The 23,775-nt window shown below is 35.8% G+C and overlaps 2 protein-coding genes across 2 annotated transcripts; both read right to left on the reverse strand.

Moving 5' to 3' along the window:
• Window positions 1–2,464: 2,464 nt before the first annotated feature.
• LOC123557867 (endonuclease 8-like 3) lies at window positions 2,465–12,329 on the reverse strand. The gene is made up of 6 exons (XM_053544237.1): window positions 12,100–12,329; window positions 9,674–9,851; window positions 8,088–8,198; window positions 6,838–7,004; window positions 4,163–4,784; window positions 2,465–2,936 (listed from the first exon to the last, which is right to left on the reverse strand). The coding sequence occupies exons 1-6, from the start codon at window positions 12,291–12,293 to the stop codon at window positions 2,775–2,777; spliced, it is 1,434 nt and encodes a 477-aa protein (XP_053400212.1). The 5' UTR covers window positions 12,294–12,329; the 3' UTR covers window positions 2,465–2,774.
• Window positions 12,330–17,874: 5,545 nt separating this feature from the next.
• On the reverse strand, window positions 17,875–22,811 carry LOC123557881 (complement C1q-like protein 2). The gene is made up of 2 exons (XM_045349632.2): window positions 22,431–22,811; window positions 17,875–19,174 (listed from the first exon to the last, which is right to left on the reverse strand). The coding sequence occupies exons 1-2, from the start codon at window positions 22,711–22,713 to the stop codon at window positions 18,771–18,773; spliced, it is 687 nt and encodes a 228-aa protein (XP_045205567.2). The 5' UTR covers window positions 22,714–22,811; the 3' UTR covers window positions 17,875–18,770.
• Window positions 22,812–23,775: the final 964 nt, after the last annotated feature.

Consider the following 23,775-nt stretch of genomic DNA (forward strand, 5'->3'; position numbering starts at 1 on the left):
GACGTGTCCAAAAAATATGGACACAATAACCATCATCAACCCACCCGTGTTTAAAGCGAAAAAAAAAACATTAACAATTATCGGACGGTAAATCTGTTGATAAACAAGTAATTGGCCTTGTTTTCATCATCAATTAAAACCCCCTCAAAGAGCTAAAAGAAGTGTGTCGGTATCATGGCATTCGAAGTGGAGATCAAAGCGGTATAGTCGCCCGAGATTGTCATGGCATTACGTCATGTTTTTGCGCCATTTCACTGTCTGATCGTACGGCCTCGGTTCTTTAAATTGCTGAGAAAAAATCAGTAAAAAAGTATCTTCTTTAATTTTTTTTAAAAGCGAATGTGCAATATCCCGTTTAAACTGACAGGTAAATGCGTCAAACGATAACAGTGTGACCTATTTGCCCTCAAGGAATTTACGTTATTGTTTGAAAAGAATATCTGACATAGTGTGGAGTCAAAAAAGACATGTACAAAGATTCATTTACTTATTAAACTTACTAAAAACGACAGCGACATCAGACTGCTTTATTTTAAAACAATTTTTTATTTACGTTCACGAGGTCACGTAACCTATTCTGCCGCACTTGCAGAAATCTGTTTGCCAAAAAACGTTTTACTCGATGTATTTAAATTGCTGCCGCTTTTTCATTATTTAAGATTTTTTAATTCTGTTTTTTGTACTTTCTTGTCAAAAGTCTGAATTTTATGACCATAGTATGTATTATTTATTTACTTTTAGAAATAAATAAATGATTAAGATCGCGCTGTTGGAAATTTTACAAATAATTGTATGAAACTTCGATCGTTCTTCTAGAATTTTGCCTACATTTCTGTCGATATCATATTAAAATTGTTATAGAATTCAAACTGTATCACTTCTCAAGCGGTGTTGAAAATTTGAAGCGATTATATTAAAAAATGAATGCACTACACGCGTTTTTTGTGTACGTGTCGATAAACAAAAGTAACGGCGATACGATAGGTCGCACGTGCTCGAGGAATGGAAAATTACTGGCATGACGTTTTGATATCTTTACGATTCGCGGGTAAACTCCAGTCATAGGGATGTAATTTCTGAATTTTGTAAAGCAACTTTATATATTGCAAATGTGAAGTCATCAATTCATGCATAAATATACGAAAGCTAGTATTTAGGATGTTCATTTCAGATTCATGAAATTCTTTTTTGTAATTATTGTGAAAATTAAGGGATTTAAATTTCGGAAAAAGCACTTGTCCGTTAGGGCAACCACCTGAAAACTTTGGCTTGCCCGAAACAGGATCTACTTGTCCCGGACTTCGGGCAACCCAGTTACGACGAAGACTGTCATTTACTCTGCATGAACAATCATCCTATGAAGTTTCAACATTCTGGGTCGAGAGGTTCTCAAGTTATTGATTGGAAATGGTTTTCCATGTTCAGGCCCCTGTGGCCTTGACCTTTAACAGAGTGACCCCAAAATCGTTAGGGGTCATCTACTCTGCATGACCAATCATCCTATGAAGTTTCATCATTCTGGGTCAAGTGGTTTTCAATGTTCAAGCCCCTGTGACCTTGACCTTTCACAGAGTGACCCCAAAATCGTTAGGGGTCATCTACTCTGCATGACCAATCATCCTATTAACTTTCAACATTCTGGGTCAAGTGGTTCTCAAGTTACTGACCGGAAATGGTTTTCAATGTTCAGGCCCCTGTGACCTTGACCTTTAATGGAGTGACCCCCAAAATCGATAGGGGTCATCTACTTTGCATGTACAATCATCCTATGAAGTTTCAACATTCTGGGTCAAGTGGTTCTCTAGTTATTGATCGGAAATGGTTTTCCATGTTCAGGCCCCTGTGACCTTGACCTTTGATGGAGTGACCCCAAAATCAATAGGGGTCATCTACTCTTTATGACCAATCATCCTATGAAGTTTCAACATTCTGGGTCAAGTGGTTCTCTAGTTATTGATCGGAAATGGTTTTCAATGTTCAGGCCCCTGTGACCTTGACCTTTGACGGAGTGACCCCAAAATCAATAGGGGTCATCTACTCTTCATGACCAATCATCCTATGAAGTTTCAACATTCTGGGTCAAGTGGTTCTCTAGTTATTGATCGGAAATGGTTTTCAATGTTCAGGCCCCTGTGACCTTGACCTTTGACGGAGTGACCCCAAAAGCAATAGGGGTTGTCTACTCCAGCAGCCCTACAATCCTATGAAGTTTGAAGGTTCTAGGTCAAATGGTTCTTCAGTTATTGCTCGGAATGAAGTGTGACGTACGGACGGACGGACGCACAGGGCAAAAACAATATGTCTCCTGGGGGAGACATAATTATTGATATTAACGTAACTATCATTAATATCATTTTTTGGTTATTTCAAGGACTTAGAAATCAATTTCTTGACTTTTTTAAATGTATTTCTACCACTGAAAACCTGAGGGTCTACCTCTATAATACATATGAAAACAACAAAATTCTACAATAAAAATTTATCTAAAACTTACAAAAACCAAATACTTTCATAAGTTCAACATGGAAGACTAGTCTAATGTAAATACACAGTACTAACATGTACAATACTATTGTTTATGCTGTAAAAAGCAAAGGCTGTAACCATTTAGAAAAAGTGAGGGTAATAATGCTCACTCAAAAAGTTACCACTGTTCAGTTGCAATCACTTGTTGCTTCAATACAAAACTTGCACTGTTCAATTATAACCTGCTCATTTAAATGATTTGCAGTGTGCAAATATTTATCATATGCCATCATAAAATCTGTCACTATTTAATCATAACCTTCTGCCCACTCAAAAAACTTGCACTGTTTATTCTTTGGCATTTTACAGGCGAAGAATTTCCTGCCATTGTTTGGTCCTATCTTCAATACAGTCCGTATAGTACATGGCTTTCCATGATCGGGACACAATGGGAACTTCTCATCTGCCCACTGCAACAAAACATAAGTTTTATAGGTTAATGAATAGGAAAACAAATTTTGTTTCTGTGAATGCTTTTTTATAGTCTGATATACTAGTAGTTGACCATTTTGCAGAAGCCTTTCAGTTATGAAACTGTTGTCAATTAACCCAACCATTGTTTATTATAACCACTATTTAACTGATTTTTATCCTGAAGTAACTGACAACTTTCCTTCAAGAAATATGATGAAGATTGGTTCAACAAACACATTAACTTTTGTCAAGGACACACAGAAATAATTCACAGCACTCCTAAACTCAAGGTAGTTCTCTCCCTTTCTCCTTACCGAAATAACTATAGGTTATAACACACTAAATAGTTGTTGTTCTTTATTCTATATAAAACTGACCTATTTCCAATGACCGCAGCACACATCAGGACCCATTTTAAATTTCTGTAACTTACATTTTCTTGAAGAATATTGTCAGTGCTAACTAAAAATCAAAAGAAAAGTGGGGGTCATGTTTGATGCAAGAAAAATAATTTCAGTCAAACACACAAACTGCAAAATCAGCTAAAAAATGAGACCCCAAATTATACTGGTGGTGTATGATCTAAGTTTCCATGAAAAATTTTGTCATGTTGTTATTTCATTATGAAAATGTTACCTACATGTCAAGCATAGATCTGTCATGTGATTTTAGCAAAAAAATTGCAAAGAAAATAAGGAAAATAGCTCTATAGAGCAAAAAAACTGAGGACTATTTGTATCCGCCATTATGCGACTACCATTTTTTTCCGCGCCATTTTTCTATTTAGTGTCTGTATGCCTATACGGGCTTTTTCTTTATCAATAAATTTTCACAAATTTTTGTTTAACAAACTAAACTGTCAATATATCTTCACAATACAAATCTATATCAGAGAATCTTCTTTAGACATAGTCAAATCATTTCATGAATCATTAAATAGAGCAATAATGGAGATAAAGAAAATTAGAATGAAAGCTTTTTGGCTCACAATTATCCTTCCCCTATGAGGTACACTTCCATTACTGGGAGCTCAAACTCCTCATCTCTTGACTCAGTCGTGTACTGGAACTGCTTAGTTAACTTAGTTAACTTTTTGTAAAGACTTTAAGAGTAAGAGGTCTGAGAGACATTTCTTCCCTGTAAATGACAGGTAACAAAAATAAAGCAGATCTGGACTATTATGTTGTATTTCAAATTTGGAACTTTATAAGCAATAACTCACCTCAAAGAAATTGCATGACCTTACAGGGCATGAGAAGAACCATCTTCCAAGATTGTCTCCCTTTTTCCTCACCTCCTTCATGCTACACTTTCTCTTGTGTGTTTTACAGAAAGGAATCTTATCATTGTTATCAACATGAGAAACCTGCTGTGATTGGCTATTGGTCACTGATTTACTTTGTCCTCTTTGATTTGATTGGTTGGGACCACCATTCCTACTAATCTGATTGGTTGATTTCATTTGTGATCTAAATTTTGATTGGTCATTTGTAGCTGCTGTGACTGCATTAGCCTTAAGCACACCAGTTTGGTCAACTTTTCTACTTTTGACTGGTTTATCAGACTCAACATTTCCAGATGACAATCTTTTTCTACTCTTTACTAGCTGATTAACTTCATTTTCATCTAAAATCACACAGTCGTCTGAATCCTGAAGACCAGTAGCTGACAATGAAGACGACTTTAATTTTGGATTGAGGCAAATGTTACAAGTTGTAGACGAAGCTTTATTAATGAAAGTACAGCTGTTACATGACCATTCTGTTTGTTCTATTGTTGTTGTTGGCGAGTCATCATTCCCAGTTTTCACCCATCCAAGAAGGCTGCCCTTCATTGGCAATTTTCTGAAACAAATTAAATGTTAAGCTTTGATTAAAGTGGCATTATACGCATCTTACTGCACATGGTGTGTGTTTTGGTAAATGTTTTATCAAAGCAATTTTCGGTTGCTGTGCATCTACATGTGTTAAATCAACGATAATGCCGCACAAGTATTTGAAGTTGATGCTTTAGAAATAAAGGAATCAGAGTCTAATAAAAAAATAGTTCTTTTCTTCAATATTCTATGCAGTGATCTCCCTTACCTACAGGTAGAGATTTCTGAAGTTGAAGGGAAGCAATTCCTGCATGCAGTTTGACATTTCTTGAAAGACTGCCCAGGTCAAAATAAGAAAAGTCATATTGGGAGACTGATTATTTCGTACTGGTAAAACAAAGTTTGGTATATTAAGTTAAAAGCTATAATTTCCTTGACCCTTTTTTACATGGTCATCTATTTCAGCTGAATTTTTACTTGAAAAATGCGTATGATTCCACTTTCGAAATTCTATGTTGACAAAAGTTGATGAGAGAATTAAATCAAAGGCCTGAAGGGCCTGTGTCGGCTAATGATTGATGTACTGACAGTATAGTCTACCAGTTTCAGTTTGTTTTTAGTTTTTTTCTTAAAATTTCGTAACACAGCACGATATTTACCCAAAATATTATATCCGGATACGATTACACTTTTCTCCAGTTTCAACAATATATTTTACAAATTGTGATGATAGGAAGACATTTAGCAGCAATTGGCAGTATCTGACATTGAAGTTTACAGTTAAATTACCTCTTATTTAAATCTTTTCGTAAAAAAGTTGTTTCGTTTCGTGAAAGCAGCCAAACATAGACGATCTACTTTCGATTTCAAAAACTACAAGAAAATACAATTTAATGTTTCGCCGATTTGTATTTTTCTCGAAAAATAAGAATTAAAATCATTTTTAATATCAGTAGTAACTAAACAAACCAGTAAGAGCTTCTTCTTCCGATAATTTATCCGTTTACTGACTGCAAAATTCAACCCACGCAAAGTTTATAGAAATCATACGATGCGTGTTTACGTTCAATGTGGGAGAATTAAGGCTGATTGGCTATGTTACCTAACGCATCCAGACGATTCAGATTTTGTTTTTAAAAAAAGCATTGTGTGCATTTCTGTAATTTTATATACGTTTTTATATGCTTAGAAATTATTAGACATGCGTATTTGCATTATTTCTATACGTAATTTACGCTAATACACATCTTATCTGGAGCCCTGTGGAACTATTTTTTGTCTTTCGCTGGATGTTACCCAAGCTTTGTAAGCCTGCGCAATTCTTAAAATGCACATTTATGCTTAATGAGTTACATTCCAGTATTGCACAATTACAAGTCATAAATATGACAAATTACATTGGTCATAGCAAAGGGAATTGACACAACTTAACTTCATTCATGCAGTGAACTGTTTGAAGTTTGAGAAATCTAATGGAACTACATCCCTTCACGTGTTATTCGGTCCATTTAGAGAATCGCTGAACAGCAAGGACTTGTCAAAAGGCTTTCAGCCTTTAGCCGACTTAACAATTTTTAAGATTAAAATGATATATCTGCAAAACGCATATGTATAGGAAATCTGCCTGCTTAGCTCAGTAGGTAAGAGCGTTGGTCTACGGATTGTGGATCCTGAGTTCGATCCTCGAGCGGGGCGTATGTTCTCTGTGACTATTTGATAAATGAAATTGTGTCTGAAATCATTAGTCCTCCACCTCTGATTCATGTGGGGAAATTGGCAGTTACTTGCGGAGAACAGGTTTATACTGGTACAGAATCCAGGAACACTGGTTAGGTTAACTGCCAGCCGTTACATGACTGAAATACTGTTGAAAAATGGCGTTAAACCCAAAACAAACAAACAAACTGTTCATTTATGTTCTTTAGATATACATCAAACACATCCAAATGTCATAGAAAGTGCTCTTTTAACCCCTAATCTGATCATTAAAAGATAGATGTGTGAATATTTTGTACTGCATGCAGCAATAATTGTAATAAATATTTGAAACATGAAAGGATGTAGGAAATATCTCTTCTAACCTTTGCTTGTTTCTGAGGTCATTTGTTTGACACGCCTGACAGAAGTATGTCACCCTATCACTGTCATCTCCAAGGCGACAGATAGTCACCTTTCCATCGCACTGTTTACATTTTCTCTTACTGTAGATTTTGTAATGTACATGCAAAGGTTTGCCATCTCTACGACACTGAAATATTTTATTGGAAAGTTAGTGATTATCAAATTGAATATCAATAAATTTTATGCACAGGAGTTTAATATTATCTGAATTGCAACATGTATATGTAATTATTATTTTAACTATAGGCTGAGCACTGGCAGTGAAATAACTGTTGCAGATACGCCAATCAACTATTTAGCAGCACTTTCATAACACAAACATCACATAAGAATACTTCGCATATGAATACATCTGTTCCCAATGGCAAAAAGCTACTGCAATTCCCACTGTTTTTGCAACCAGTGTTCCAAAAATTGCATACTTTTAAAACTAATTTTAACCATATTTCAAAATTCCTTATCTAGAAGTACTGACCCATCCTAACAAAGGATAAAAAGAGAACCGCAATGCGGAGCAATATACACTTGAAGGTATGACCTTTGACCCCTATGTGTGACCTTGACCTTGAAGCGAGCCATCCTAAACATGCACTCTGCACGTCGTCTTGATGCACTGAACATTTGTGCAAAGTTTGTTTAAAATCCTTCAAGCAGTTCAAGAGTGGACACAAAACAAAGTCATATGACCTTGACCCCTAAGAGTGATGTTGACCTTGAAGTGAGCCATCCAAAACATGCTCTTCACACGTCGTCTTGATGTGGTGAACATTTGTGTCAAGTTTCTTTGAAATCCTTCCAGGGGTTCAAGAGTTACAGAGCGGACACGAAACTGCTAATGGACGCACACCCATACAATTTGGTATTAGGTCATCATTCCACTGTTTGAAAACAATAGGATGACCACTTAAGGGAAAAAAGACAAGTGGTTACGGAATGAATACAAAGGACTTCTATTGTCCTAGGCCACACCTCCAACCACATAAGGTATCAATTGTTTGCTCGGATGGACAGACAGACGGACAGACAGATGGACACCGGCGTCATAACATTATACGCCCAAAGTTAACATAATACGTCCCTTTGGGCGTATAAAAACAGCTGTAATTACTGAGAAAATGCCTTTCCTTCTGGTAACGAGCTGCTCATCACAAAAGTCTTTTTTTATTACGCTGACATAGCTTTATAAGCTTCATGTATAGTATTCACTTACCTGGTAGAAAATATTGGTAAAATCACGAGTCATCTTGATAAGGTGGGACACATGCTCATCTTTTAACTCCGAAACCTTTGAACTGGGCTTTATTCCACTATCAAAAAGTGCCTGTAGAAAATTCAAATGTTTTAAGTAACATACAGTTCCCACCAAAAGTCTAGTGGCAAGTAAGATGTAACTGTTAAATTCAGCCACACCATGAGAAAGCCAAAATAGTGCATTTGTGACCAGCATGGATCCAGACCAGCGCAGTCAGGATCCATGCTGTCCGCTAATGGTTTCTCTAATTGCGGTAGGCTTAAAAAGCAAAAAGCATGGATCCTGACCAGACTGTGCGGATGCGCAGGCTGGTCTGGATCCATGCTGGTTGCAAACACACTATTTTGGTTTTCTCACCGCGCAGCTCAATTGTAAAAACATTATATACATAATCTGTTTTTCTTTGTGACTAAATCAGCTGAAAGTCTTTTAACAGTCATATTCTTTCTGTATAACTGACAATCTGTATACACTTGTATTTTGATGTAAAATTTTCATTTTCCATTTGTCTCCAGACTTTCAGACGGTACTGTAAGTGGGTGAAAAAAGTACACATTATTGTTCATGTAAATTTTTTAGACACAAGTTTTGATGTTTCTTAGCCTGACAAATAATATTTGCTGTGTCAGCTTAATTATAACATTAACAGAGGGAATATACCTCTAAATATAATTATACTGTCTAAATGTGTTTCCTCTGATGAATCTATGTACTTATCTTATTTCAATTTCTATGAAAGCAGGGCATTTCTGAGATCATAAGGGTAAAGCACGATTTGCCATGCTTTTTTATAGTATGTCAAATTGTCCTACGGGCCACATGTATTTTAACGAACATTGCACATGGAGAATGCTACTGTTTTAACACTCCTAACTCACAAATAACTTCTTTCTGTGAAGCCAAGTGGAGAACTTTCTACCAGTTTCCTAAACCTAGGAATGTGTCCATAGTCCACTGATGCTTAATTATGTAATGTTAGGACAATGAAGTGTGTTTCCTGTCTGTAATATGTCACTTTGACAATAGAATATACTGACTGATGCCTATGTGTGACCTTGACCTGGAGGTACAAGTCTTGCAAGGGACAAGCTGCCTTGATACAGTGAATGTTGAAGAAAAATGACATAATATCTATGAACTCTTCAGTATGACCAGCTTGACCTTTGCAGTAGGGGGGTCTATGTCTTGCATGTAGACATGCACACAAGTTATTGAATGCTTGTGCAAAGTTATCTGAATATCCATCCATGCATAAAAATGTTATAAAGACCTGACAAAAAATGACCTTGCATCTTTGGCCCCTAAGTGTGACCTTAATTTTATCATTTGTTCAAAGTTATTTTGAAAACAGACCATGCTTGAAAGTTCTAGGCCAAACACAATTTTCGAACAAAACAACAACAACACACAAACGGAAGAAGTCGGACTACACATATAGACAGGGGTAACACTACATGTCCACATATCAAATCTGGCATTAAAACACTTCAATATCTTCTCCTTTATATAAAGTCAAACCATTTAAGTTATTGTCCATCTCTTACCTCATTTTTGATAATGTTGCCCACCCCTGGTAAAATGGACTGATCCAACAGAACATCACAGACAAGTCTATGTTGCTGTTCCTTCACAAGTGCCACAGCTCGAGGAAAGTTGAACACTGGTGAACAGATGTCAAGGTCATTCAAGGTTTCATACTTCTTTCTACATGGTGCTGCAGGCCTGCAATGTACAGGTTAGAAATATTTTGTCTGCAAGGAACAACCTTTCCTTCATTCATGAAAGATTAATACCTGTTTTATGATCTAATAGATATATAAAAAGATCAAAGAACAAGAGCTGTCTCCATAGGATGACACATGCCCCTGATGGCACTTTGAATGAATAGTTATGGCCGATGTTAGAGTTTAGGACCTTTGACCTACGGAGCTGGGTCTTGCGCGTGACACGTCGTCTTACTGTGTCACACATTCATGCGTAGTTATTTTAAAATCCATGCATGAATGACAAAGATATGGACCAGACACGCCCATCAATGCACTATCATGAAAAATGACCTTTAACGTCTAAGTGTGACCTTGACCTCTGAGCTACGGACCTGGGTCTTGCGCACGACACGTCGTCTTACTGTGGTACACATTCATGCCAAGTTATTTGAAAATCCATCCATGGATGACAAAGATATGGACCGGACACGCCCATCAATGCACTATCCTTTAACGTCTAAGTGTGACCTTGACCTTTGAGCTACGGACCTGGGTCTTGCGCGCGACACGTCGTCTTACTGTGGTACACATTCATGCCAAGTTATTTGAAAATCCATCCATGGATGACAAAGATATGGACCGGACATGCCCATCAATGCACTATCCTTTAAAGTCTAAGTGTGACCTTGACCTTTGAGCTACGGACCTGGGTCTTGCGCGCAACACGTCGTCTTACTGTAGTACACATTCATGCCAAGTTATTTGAAAATCCATCCATCGATGACAAAGATATGGACCGGACACGCCCATCAATGCACTATCCTTTAATGTCTAAGTGTGACCTTGACCTTTGAGCTACAGACCTGGGTCTTGCGCGCGACACGTCGTCTTACTGTGGTACACATTCATGCCAAGTTATTTGAAAATCCATCCATCGATGACAAAGATATGGACCGGACACGAAAATTGCGGACAGACTGACAGACCGACAGACGGTTCAAAAACTATATGCCTCCCTTCGGGGGCATAAAAACTATTTCATTTAAATTATTTCTAGCAAGATTAAGATTTAAATGAAAAGCTCTAAATACAGACTTGCCACATGGAAATATGACACTGAGTATCTTAAAAGTGGATGCCTTTAGATGTACATCACATTATCAAAATTTTTAGACAGATACCATGTCTAAATAAATATACCAAAGTCGTAAATCTGTATGAATGTCTGTATGAATTTTTTTTAGAAAGATAAAAAGTACCTGTAACACTTTTTAACCTCACAATTTACAGCATGAGAGCCTGTCTACATATTTTTACAGACTACACAAAACCTACAGGTTTCTTTTTACTGGGTAGGAAGGGGGCCCCAGACCTGTGATTTGGACAAAAATAGCCCTGTATTTTATTTGGGCAAAGAAGAATAAAACAAGAGGTGTTGAATGACAGTGTGCTTGATTTTTTGAAGCCTTCCCCCTAATACTAACCTATAAACAAAAGCTCTAGCAAAATTTTCTAAAATGAAAAAGGGACATTACTTTGCTAAAATGTAAACCAGTTTTGAAACTTGCCAAGAAACTTGCCATTCGAGGTCATCCCATGATGCTGAAAACTTTGGACAATCTGAAAACATTTGGTCAAGTAATTCCCAAGAAAAATACTCACGTCATGCAAAACTGTCACGAATTTCTAGGTTAAAAAGGGGCATAATTTTGACAAAATAAAAGCTAGGATGTCATCTAATAATGCCAAATACATGTGTGAAGTTGAAAGCATTTTGCTAAGTAGTTCTTCAGAAACCTGCTTACTTGTAAAACTTTTGTGATGCAAACCCTGATGAAAGGGTGATTACAAGCACTCTACTATTTGAAGAACGCTCTACTATTTGAAGAAATTCAAATAGTCAAGCTAAATATCTGACAAAAGTCACTTTTTGTGGAGAAAGAAATTTTCTCAGAGGATCTGGGCTATAAATAGTCTCTATTGTAGGAAAAGGCATTGTCCAAGAGCTGACCGAGTCATGTACTAAGCATAATTTACAATTTCTTACTATAATTAATGTTTTCAAACATTTAACTCGTGTGAATGTGGAAGCAGTTCAAGGTTATAAACCTGTTTTGAGACTGGTTTTAAAACACAACCTCTCAATCAACCAGTCAACCACTTATAACTTATGACCATGTCTATTTAATTTCTAACTAAAACAAACAGTCACTAAGATGCTGTGAGCTGAGATGACTGGTTTGCTCAACAATATAAACACCTACCTGACATCCACTGAAGTTTTCTTGAAGGTTAGAAGATCTTCCGACATCTGTAGTTCAAGGGAGGCTGTTTCAGCGTTCCCACCTAGATCATTGTCTACCTTCTCATTGTTGATAAATGACTGACCAGCCATCAGAAAATGCACTCTGTAATCAAATAACTTATCATAGTGTATCAAGAGAGATAAATCTATCATTTACATTCTAAGTCTCTTCTACAGAGTTGTCCTTCTTTAACCTTTATCTCATTGTCTGATCCATCATTCAATTTGGACAATACTATTTAATAATTGAAGGGGTTTTCACTGAAAATTTACTAACTGAATAGTGAACAGTGCAGACAATCTGCACTGGTGGCTAAGGCATAACCACTAGCAGTCAACAGGCTAAAGGTTAAAACACAAATCTTGAGTTCTTTTTTTTTTTTATTTCATTTGCTTTTGTTTCTTCAAAATGAGACAGCAAAACACAAACCTGATTAAAATCATTTACACAAAAAAACAACATACTACGCATTAGATTGTGTACTTAAAGTGCAGCAAAGACTTTACATTGTTATCTACTTGATGTGAATCACACACTTTATTTACACTTGTATATTTAAACTTTCAATACCATTTCTAAGAATGAAGTCATTCTATTTCTAGATTATTTCTCATAAGACTGCTATTTTTCCTGGAAATTAGAACAATGGAAAGGACAAACTCTTAATCATTCCCTGGAATTTCTTAGTGCAGTATTAATGAAAATGTAACATCGCTAGAAATTGTAACATTAATTGTGCTGAAGACATAGGTAGGAAGGTCCCGAGAGAAAATTTATTTTATGTTTTTCGGTAAATCACTGAAATAGTAGAGTGAAATATGTTTGTAATTTTCAGTGGAAAATATTAAATATATTTTTTACTGGTAAGAAACTATAAAATGAGTAAATTTAGTCAAAACATGAATTAAATCTGTTTGTATTACATGTAAGATAAAAATATCTTTCACTCATGAGCACCACATCTTACACTTTCACTCATGGCTATGCTACTCGTCAAAATATTGCATCTAGTGTTCACTTGTGAAAGATATTTCAACCTTATACTGAAACATGTAGTATAAAAATTATTTTTTTTTGTGTAAATTTCTGGAATTACATTTTCAAACAGGGAAAAATAATATTTCAAACTACTCAATTATAGATTGGGAAGTCATAGACACTTCTGCTCTATGCAAGGAAGTAAAAGATACAATTTCCAGGGCAATCGTCATTTATAAAAGAGATAGTACCAATTTTTTTCAAAACATAGGTAGGAAATTAAAAAGCTTTGAAATGCAAGCAAATGTCCATATATTTCTCAAAAAATAGATATATTTACAACATCTTAACCAGAAGTGTAGTTATGAGCATTTAATAATTTCATATTAAAGAAAATTTTGTGATCAAGGAAATGTAACTATTCTGGACATGTAGAGCAGAAACATCAAAAGGACATAATATATAAAGGATATTTTCTATTTGGGTGTATTTCATTGTACATTCAACAGTGATCTGGATTGCTAAACAATGACCCATAAACTGTTCGCTAAAAATATAGAACATCTGGAACAGTCTGAAGACCTTCAAATACATGCTGTAACAGAATCATGTAAATATTTAAGCTCTGACCGAGGATCGATCCCAGGACCTCTCACACAAAAGGCAGACACTACCATTTCGCTTTAACAGCAGTATATATTGCTAAGCAGTGTAAGTGCAGCCTTATGCTCTACCAATTACGTAACAATTTTGTGACAATAACGTGTTCGTCAGTCTATTTAAAGGATAATGTCCCGCCAAATACTAAATTTCATGGGATTCACGGCTAAGCCGTGAGCTATGACTATTGTCATTTTCACGGGAATCACGATATAACCGGGAAATCTAACTACTTTGGCGCGAATTTAAATTGACAATTTGAGGCCCATTATAGTGGTTTTGGGGATAAAAACATAAATTACTGAAGTTTATAAAATATCAACTTTCTTATTACTGAACAGAATTTAATGAAATTTACATGGAAATTTAAGTTATGAAATACAGAAAAACATGAGAGGTATTTCATGCGTGAAATCTGACATTTACCTCAATAACTCAAAAATTTACAAAAAGATGATGCAATACCTGCATTTACACTACAGATAAAATAAGGCCCGTATGTCAATTTGTGACATATATTCATACGCCGATTTTGGAAAAACGGCCGTATCATGTGATGGCAGGTGCGTTCGTCCATCTGTCTGTATATTATATTTGTTGTCCGGAGCCTCTATAACCATTCAGGGATTTAACTTCAGACTTTGCATATAGGTACATGGCGATAAGCCATATGCAGAGTGCATGAAAAAAGTCGATAGATAAAGGTAAAGGTCATCAATGGAGCTCAAATATGTCCCTCATAGCTCGTGTCCGGAGAAGTACTTAATAACTATTCAATGTATTGACTTTATCTTGGCATAAATGTATATGGCTATAAGACGGTGTGCAGGGCGCATGAACCAGGTTGGTAGGTCAAAGGTCAGTCAATGCCAAATGTAGCTAAAAGGTAAATTTGTACTTATTTAGTGTATGGAGCATAACTTATTAACCATTAAAGGTATTGACTTTGATCTTAGCATATAGGTTGTTGATATGAGACAATGTGCAGAGTCTAAGAACCAGATCTGTAGGTCGAAGGTCAAAGTCTCAGCAAGGTCAAACTGCAATCATATTGTTTGTCCAGAGCATAATTTGATAACTATTTAAAGTATTTTCAAATGATTTTTGAATCGCACAGTAGTTCAGGTGACTCCTGTTATCGCAAGAAACATTTGAACTTTATTGCGCATTAGTCAAAAAATGATTTACACGAAGGTTACCGAGCCAAAAATTTCTAAATGTAAATTGTATACTATATGTTCGTATCAATTTTTCATTCAAGAAAGGATGCCGTAATATGTTGTTAGGTTGAAAATAATATTATCACGAAACAACATCCAAGTTTACTTTACAGTGTGAAATAATTCTTTTCCTAAATCAAATAAACATATTTTACCAGCGTTCTGCGTTTTCAGTCAAAACGGCTAAATGGGTTTTTCAATGTCTAAGTTTAAATTGCGGACAAGAAAACATATGTTTGTCATGTACTAGTAATTTATATTACAATACACCTTTTTCAAATGTTACCAAGATTATATGAGCTTACCACCTATGATTCATGTGGGGAAGTTGGCAGTTACTTGCGGAGAACAGGTTTGTTCTGGTACAGAATCCAGCAACACTAGTTCAGTTAATTGCCTGCCGTTACATAACTGAAATACTGTTGGAAAAAGGCGTTAAACCAAAAAAAAAAATAAAAAATCAATGCAATATTTGATTTTTCGTATGAGCTATACTGTGTCTTAAGGTATGCGGTCCACAAAAAAAAGCAACTTCTATTTAACAGTGCTATTAAAATATACTAAATATTGACGCCCGGTAAGCTCATATAATTTTGGTATCATTTAAAAGTGTATTGTGATATAAATTACTTTTACATGACAAAGTATGTTTTAGTTTTTACTTTATAGTTTTCAATGATGCTTCAACAGAAATCCAATTATTACAGTGTAAGAAATCCAATTATTACAGTATAAGATTTATCATTTCGCAGTCAAAAACATGACTGTAGTGATTCGTGCATATTATTACGTTCATCTTATTTACTGATTCTAGTTTTGAAGACTCAATTTTCAAATGATACCAAAGACATATAGGGTCACCAGGCATCGAAATGTTATCTATTTGTGGATCGGGCAACATAATGTCAATCATATGCACATCCGTACGTAACCTAGGGTAACGCTTTTGAGAGGCTGCGTACTTGGTACCTGGCTATTTCTACTGGATCTTTGTGCTGGTCCCTGTATTCATGTACGTTATGGCGGCTGTTAAAATATCTCGATTCCTTCAAACACAAATATTTTATTCTTTAGAGATTGTTTTCTTAGTTTTGAACTCCTAGTTTCTAGTACATGTATTTCATTGTCCTTTTGTCTTAAAAATGAGAGTGCCGGTTGTAATCGAATGGTGCCGCGAGGGCTGTTGTTCATTTCATTAACTCAATCAAACGGAGATGGGTGCGACGTTCCCTGCTTACGAAGGATCTCCTTGTACATTTTAGCTATCATAATAGCAGCCTTTAAGTGTCATGAACGCGCTCGTTGAGCTCAATAGGGAGAGCGCAGATCTACGGATCGCGGGGTCGTCAGTTCGATCCCCGAGCGGGCCATATGTTCTCTGTTACGATTTGATAAAAGACAGTGTGTCTGAAATCATTCTTCCTCCACCTCTGATTCATGTGGGGAGGTTGACAGTTACTTGCGAAGAATAGGTTTGTACTGGTACAGAATCCAGGAACACTGGTTAAGTTAATTGCTCGCCGTTACGTAACTGAAATGCAGTTGAAAAACGGCGTTAAGCCCAAAACAAACAAAATTTAAGTGCCTTGTGGAGGCCGTATAAGATTCTATGCTTTCTTGTCATCTGGGATCATAGATCTGTTCCTTCGCGAAGTGAGGTTGTTGCATATTTCAAGTGAATGCTTTTAATATTTTAGTCATACATTTAAGACTTATCTCATCCTACCAAGGGCTAAAGTTAAGTATTCGTTATAATTAAGATAATCCAAAACAAAAACATTTTTGACTATCAGAATTCAGTTACTATGCTTGCTAAAGGTTATAACTACCTTGATATAAATATCTTTTATTTGTATCACTTTTGAAAAAGAAATTCATTTTTGTCGAGCCAGCTTGCGGATGCGAAGACATAGTTATCCAAATGGCTGTTCGGTGTATGTGCGTGCGTGCGTGCGTCCTTCCGGATTTGTTTGTCCGGACCATATCTTTGACATTGTTTATATTTGGCATGAATGTTAACCTCAGTTTAGACGGAGTGTCATGCGCAAACACTAGGTTCCTATCTGAAAGGGCAATGTCACAGCTGGATGTCAAGGTTATGTCAGATATTGCCCGGCCCATAACTTTGACATGCATTGAGAAGTCGTGTTTATATTTGGCATAAATGTTTAACTCAATGTAACGGAGTGTCATGTGCAAACCAAAGGTTCCTATCTCAAAGGTCAAGGTCACAATAGGGGTCAAAAATCATTTTAGAGCTTGTCCAGGCCATAACTTTGGTAAGTATGGAGCTTTTATTTTTCTTTGGCATAAATGTTCACCTCTATGAGACGAAGTGTTGTGCGCAAACCTTGGGTCCCTATCTCAAAGGTGCAATCCCAGATCCCTCCTCCAAAGGTCAAGGTCTTACTTAGAGGTCAAAGGTTAAAACTTGGTACTGTTAGACCTTTTGACAACTGGCGGGCTCGACATGTTGCCCGTGGGCATCTAGTTAACATATACCATATCTCATTGCGAAGTAATGGTACTGCTGTGTAGTTTATTTCGAAATACTTTAGGAGCATAATTATAAGTTAACACAGTTGTATACAGCTTTGTACATTTAATGTTTGAAATAATTGCACTTATTGAATCAAGAAGGAAGTTATCATTAAAGCTTGGATTGTATAGATGTTAAACCTTTATAATATATAAAATATCGAGACAAGCTCGTGAACCGAAAGAAAATTAGCACATTCCATCCAGCTATTTCTGTTATAAAACGTGAATTTCAACAGTTGAAAATAAGCATTGTACTCTTTTAGAAGCACGGAAGAGTTGCTGTTGAAAATAAGCACCTATCCTTGTCATTCTTCCATTCACATACCCATTGCAGAGAAATTTCGTGTTTAGGTTTTTTTGACGTTTCATGCTTTTATGATAGATCTAACCCAAATCCTTTTTTATCATTTGTTTATAACTTGGTGTGTGTATTGAGAGGCGACCGCAATATTAGGAGTATCTAAGGTTTGATAATGAAATCTTGAAAGTATGAATTAAGTATACCCTTCAACAATGAACAATGTCATGAATATGAATAACAAAATGGTATTCTTTAATTCTGTTTTTTTTTTCATCTTAAAATGCACATTGTACAAAAACATTTCAGCGTTCTTCTTTACGTGAATAAAAGTTCGACATACCTTTCAAAGATGTTGTTATCTACTAGATTTCTTGTCTGTCAGAAAAGCAACGTAACGTCAAAGAAAACACCAATTACGCGGTGATACATTTTATGACAAGTCAGAGGCAAAGATTTAAGGAGCAGATTGTGTTCTTTTTAGGAGCACGGAAGAGTTGCTGTATGACGCAAGCTTCTGGTGCAATATTCTTATTATGTATCTGACAAGTATGGGTTAGAAAATTTTCTATTTAGTGCGAATGAATTGTTTTAACATTGGTGCAGAGAATGTGATAATTCATTCCAAATAGCCACATTGCACATCAATTATCATTAATCTCATACGAAAAACACATGGTTTACAACGTTTAACATTAAACTGTATAGTAAAATTAAATTGAAAGTCTTTTATAACGTATTGACATAGCTCTAATAGTGTTGTCAGAACATGTGCGTTGACGATAAAATAGAGAAGTCATCCTTCTAGTCTGTTGTTTTATTTTATTTTGTTTTACTTGTCCGACAGCCGAGCGAAAAATGATTTTATCGAAAGTTTAAACAATCTGCCAAAGTGTTAATCTTTTATACGAAGAACAAGTTTATCATAATTATCAATGTCTAGTCAAAAGTGCACCAGTGAATGAAGTAAGTCTGTATTTGTCATAGTGCAGGTTTGATGGATATAGAATTTTAGTTGACACCCGTTCTTCAGACTTAACTTTGGCAACGGCAGTTACAGAATTACAATTGTACTTAGTACTATATACACTACTGGCGGCTATTTCAGTACCTTCAATAACTATTGCGTAGTTTGCGCCTTTACCACCAACAATACAAACATGAGCTGCAAAGTAATAGAGTCCACTTTCAGGAACTGTGAATATTCCAGTATCACTGTCATAACCTTCACCTTCGTTCAGTATGACGGTATCAAAAACGATGACGTCATTTGTGTTTGCAGTCAATGAAGACGTACGGTGGGCGTTGAAGGCGATGTTTGGAGCTGATACGTTTTCTGTAAAAAAGTGAACATGCTTAATCTTATCTTTACCAATACAAGCATATGAAATTCTAATATATATTTGCTCAATTACGGACAAAATAATATGAATAAAGGCACCGCCTAGAATGGGGATTTATCTTTTATATATCTGTTTACAAAGAAACTATTCACCACTCAAAAGAAAGTGAAACTTCGCTCGAAACAGTGAAGTTTACATTTAGTGTCATCATACCTGTAACAGCGAATATCATACATTGCAAACTTTACAGGAAGTCGGTGTGACGGTGACGTTATTCGCCGCGTTCTCGCACTGGCCTTTTAGGATTTTTAACTCGACTTTTCGAAGAAAAAGTAGAGCTATTGCACTTGTCGCCGTTGGTTAAAGCTTTTTATAAAGTCAAATATCTCTGTTACTATCAAAGCTATTGACTTGAAACTTGAAATAATTATTTACTATCAAAGTCTACACCAAGAGAAACAATCCCCATAACTCTGAATAGAATTTTGATGGAGTTATGCCCCTTTTTGACTTAGAATTTTTGGTTAAAGTTTTTGATAAAGTCAAATATCTTTTATACTATCAAAGCTATTGGTCTGAAACTTAAAATAGTTATTTACTATCAAAGTCTACACCAGGAGAAACAATCTTCATAACTTTGAATTGAATTTTGATGGAGTTATGCCCCTTTTTAACTTAGAAATATTTGTTGAAGTTTTTGATAAAGTCAAATATCTCTGTTATTATCAAAGCTATTGACCTGAAACTTAAAATAGTTATTTACTAACAAAGTCTACACTAGGAGAAACAATCCCCCATAACTCTGATTTGAATTTTGACAGAGTTATGCCCCTTTTTAAGTTAGAATTTTTTGTTAAATTTTTTTATAAAGTCAAATATCTCTGTTACTATCAAAGCTGATGACTTGAAACTTAAAATAGTTATTCATTATCAAAGTCAACATCAAGAGAAACAAACTCGATAACTCTGATTGGAATTTTGACAGAGTTATGTCCCTGTTTAACTAAGATGTTTTGGTTTAAGTTTGATAAAGTTTTTACTGGCAAAGTTAGTTTTGAAGTAAAAAGTATATTTCTGGAGTTAGTTCTTCGCTTTATCTATTTCTTACTGGCAAAGCTCTAATTCAGAGTCAAGCACTGAGAAAAGTCGAGCGCACAGTCTTACGGACAGCTCTTGTTACGTTTGTTTGCACTCCACGTAGAAACTTCACGGCCTTTACACTTCCTTACCGTTTAAAAGGCGTTTTTCAGTTGCATTTACAGTTTTCATTACGATTGAGAAATAAAAGAATCATGTTGGCACGGTTTACAAATTTCTGTGACTGATTCAGGGTGTTCTGTTGTTCATGCAGACAACCAGTCTGCGGACTGTACATAAACCTGAACCGGAAAACATCGAAAACATTGCCTCAATATATGCAGACAACAAAGACGAATAACTATATACGGAAGTTACCGTCTCGGGCATTTTCATCCCTAAATATGAATTAAGGCACCGCCTAGCATGGGGATTTATCTTTTATATATCCACTTACAAACAATTATTCAACACTCAAAAGAAAGTGAAACTTCGCTCAAAACAGAAAGTTTACATTTAGTGTCATCATACCTCTTACAGCGAATATCATACTTTGCAAAAATTACGGGAAGCCGTGGTGGTGACGTCATTCACCGCGTTCTCGCTTTAGGATTTTTTTGTTTGTTTGCAGTCCACGCAGGAACTTGACGACCTTTACACTTTCTTATTGTTTTAAGAGTGTTTTTAGTTGCATGTACAGTTTTCATTACGAAAAGGAAGTTTTTGGCGCGGTTTACGAATTTCTGTGACTGATTCGGGGTGCTCTGATGTTCATGCAGACAACCAGTCTGCGATGTACACATAAACCGGGACCGGAAAACATCGAAAAAATTGCCTCACTATATGCAGACAACAAAGACAAATAACTATTTACGGACATTACCGTCTCGGGGATTTTCATCCCCTCTTAAGCTACAGTCACACATACGGATATGTCCGTGCGTTGAGGTATGGTGCGGATAGGATTAGTCTGTGGGTGTATAACTACGGAGCAGTACGTCTTAATACGGGAAAAATGGTGAGAAACGGGAAACAAACAAAACAATACAGGACTCAAATAGGTACGTATAGGTACGAGGTACTACGTTGAATTACATTTTACTGCGCCATGCAACTTGCCAAGCGCACGGACGGGTCTGCGGTAAACTACGTTCAACGGTTGAACTATGCTTTATACCCCAGTCACACATACGGCGCGGAAAGCTACGTCTAGCCACGGATAAAAACGTAGTAATCCGTATCGACCCGTATTGAAACGTACCTGAGACGTACCTTAATGTAGTAATCCGTATCAATTCGTACCAATTCGTACGGCTCAGGTACGGATCAATACGAGTTACTACGTTTCTATCCGTAGCTCGACGTAGCTATTTGCGCCGTATGTGTGACTGTGGTATAAGTACGAGCAGCCTCGGATAACTACGTTCAGCTACGGCGAGGTACGTAACAGCACGGATAACTACGTTTAAGTACGTTTAACTACGGATGAATAGGTTTCAGCCAAGTTGGACTAAAGTCACGCTCAAATGGCTACGGTTCGCTCAAACTTTTGTACATGTTCAAAAGTTGGAGAAACTTGCAAGTTTGGAATAGTTTTGAATACGTTTTGACCACGTTTTGGTACGGATTAATACGAATGACTACTCTGAGGTACGGCTCAGGTACGGATCGATACGAATTACTACGTTTCTGTCCGTAGCTAGACGTAGCTATCCGCGCCGTATGTGTGACTGGGGTATATACACGTTTACCTTTTTGGCCAGTTGTTATTGAATTGATAGTTTCTTTTGACGGTTATGGAAACTGGACATGTAACCGTTTTGTCAACCGTACATTTTGATTTGACTATATTGAAAAATTTAGTTTTCAGCAAATTAACCATTGACTTTACTGAAAAGTTTAATTACACTCGTCAGAGACATAAACTGCAAAAAGGTCTACAAACTTTAATGAAAATAACAAAACATGGTAAATTCAACATGACTTGGTTTTTTACGGAGAGTTTCTGTGATGTTGGATTATAAATGATATCGTAGCATATTTTTGACAGATTGTTTTTGATTTATTGTACAATATTCTTTATATACTGCATTCCTGCGAGGAAGATATGAAAAATATTCACCATGAGATATATGAATATCGAATGAGGTGTCAGTAACGGAATATATTTACCTTTAAATGCAGAGAACTTTTCCTCCATAGTATTCATAGTCTTCTTTATATCTTCTTGAAATTTTATGGCGTTATTTTCAGCATTTGTCACCCTTTTTGTCATGTCTGTCTTCGTTTTCTTCATCTCCTCTACGATTTGTTCAACTTTAATCTCCATCCGTATCACTTTTTCTAATAGTTTCTCTTCGAAGTCGAATTTTGAACACGCTGGCTCTTTAGCAGCCACCATCATACTTTTGTACTCGATGGTAGCAGCAAATATTAAAAGTATAAAAATATCCATTCTCACTGGAAATTCTTTGGAACAAATGCTGTAAAACTGATGGCAGTCTTTACACCGCAGGTATTTAAGTCAGACGAATTTCTTCGTCAATAAAAGTATATTGTTTTACTTTAAAATTGAACCTAGTTATTAATGTTTGAACAATGTGAAGATTATGAGAATGGTTATGAGACCTGTTAAGCGGTTTAAATTTCATATAGTTTTTGCAACTGACCTTTCCAAATCGGTACCTCAATATTTTCTTTTATTTGTCTGTTTAATCCTTGTTGATTATGTTTTACTTTGTATTATCATGATTATGCCTTATTATGTGTACTTCTATCACAAACAGATCTATACACACGCATGCGCATACACTTTTGATGGCTTTTATTTTTATTAAGGCTATGATCTCAATACCTGAGATATTGGATCTGTGTTCCATTTAGATGATATTACTTTGTGGCGATTCTAGTGCTATTACGTCAATTTGTAAACACGAATAACAAATTTCAGAGAGATACTCAATAAAGTTACGCATAGAAAATATAAACTTTAGTTTCTAGCTGAAATACCCATCAGTACATCTTTAGTGAAAGTTTACCATCATGGCAATTTAAAAGAATTAACATCCGGGGTTAATTGGTATGTATATTGCCAGCATAAACTGGAAATTTAGTTGGCACCAAATATTATAACATCCACAGTAAATACAAAATAATGAATAAAAAAACAACAATTTAATAACGTTCAGGATTTCAGAATTTGCTACAAAGGCAAATTATCAAGAAAATCTATTAAAGTTAAGAAGTATACCATAAGAATTTTAAGCAGTTAGTGTTTGCCATTAGTTTCAGGAAATGTTTTTCATAATTTATCTCATAAATATTTTGTTAACTAAATGTTTTAGTGTTTGTTTTCTGATATAAATTGATAACACGTTTTTGAAAGACTTTGTTGAAGGAGTGCGCAATGTTGAAAGGAAAGAGGTCCTTAAATTAAATTCACTATAAGGATGTGAAAAAGATATGTTTGCATATAGATATCAGTAATCAGAGTACTACTTAACATAAACGCTTATAA

The sequence above is a fragment of the Mercenaria mercenaria genome, chromosome 5, assembly GCF_021730395.1.
Source record: "Mercenaria mercenaria strain notata chromosome 5, MADL_Memer_1, whole genome shotgun sequence".
In the NCBI taxonomy this organism is placed as follows: domain Eukaryota; kingdom Metazoa; phylum Mollusca; class Bivalvia; order Venerida; family Veneridae; genus Mercenaria; species Mercenaria mercenaria.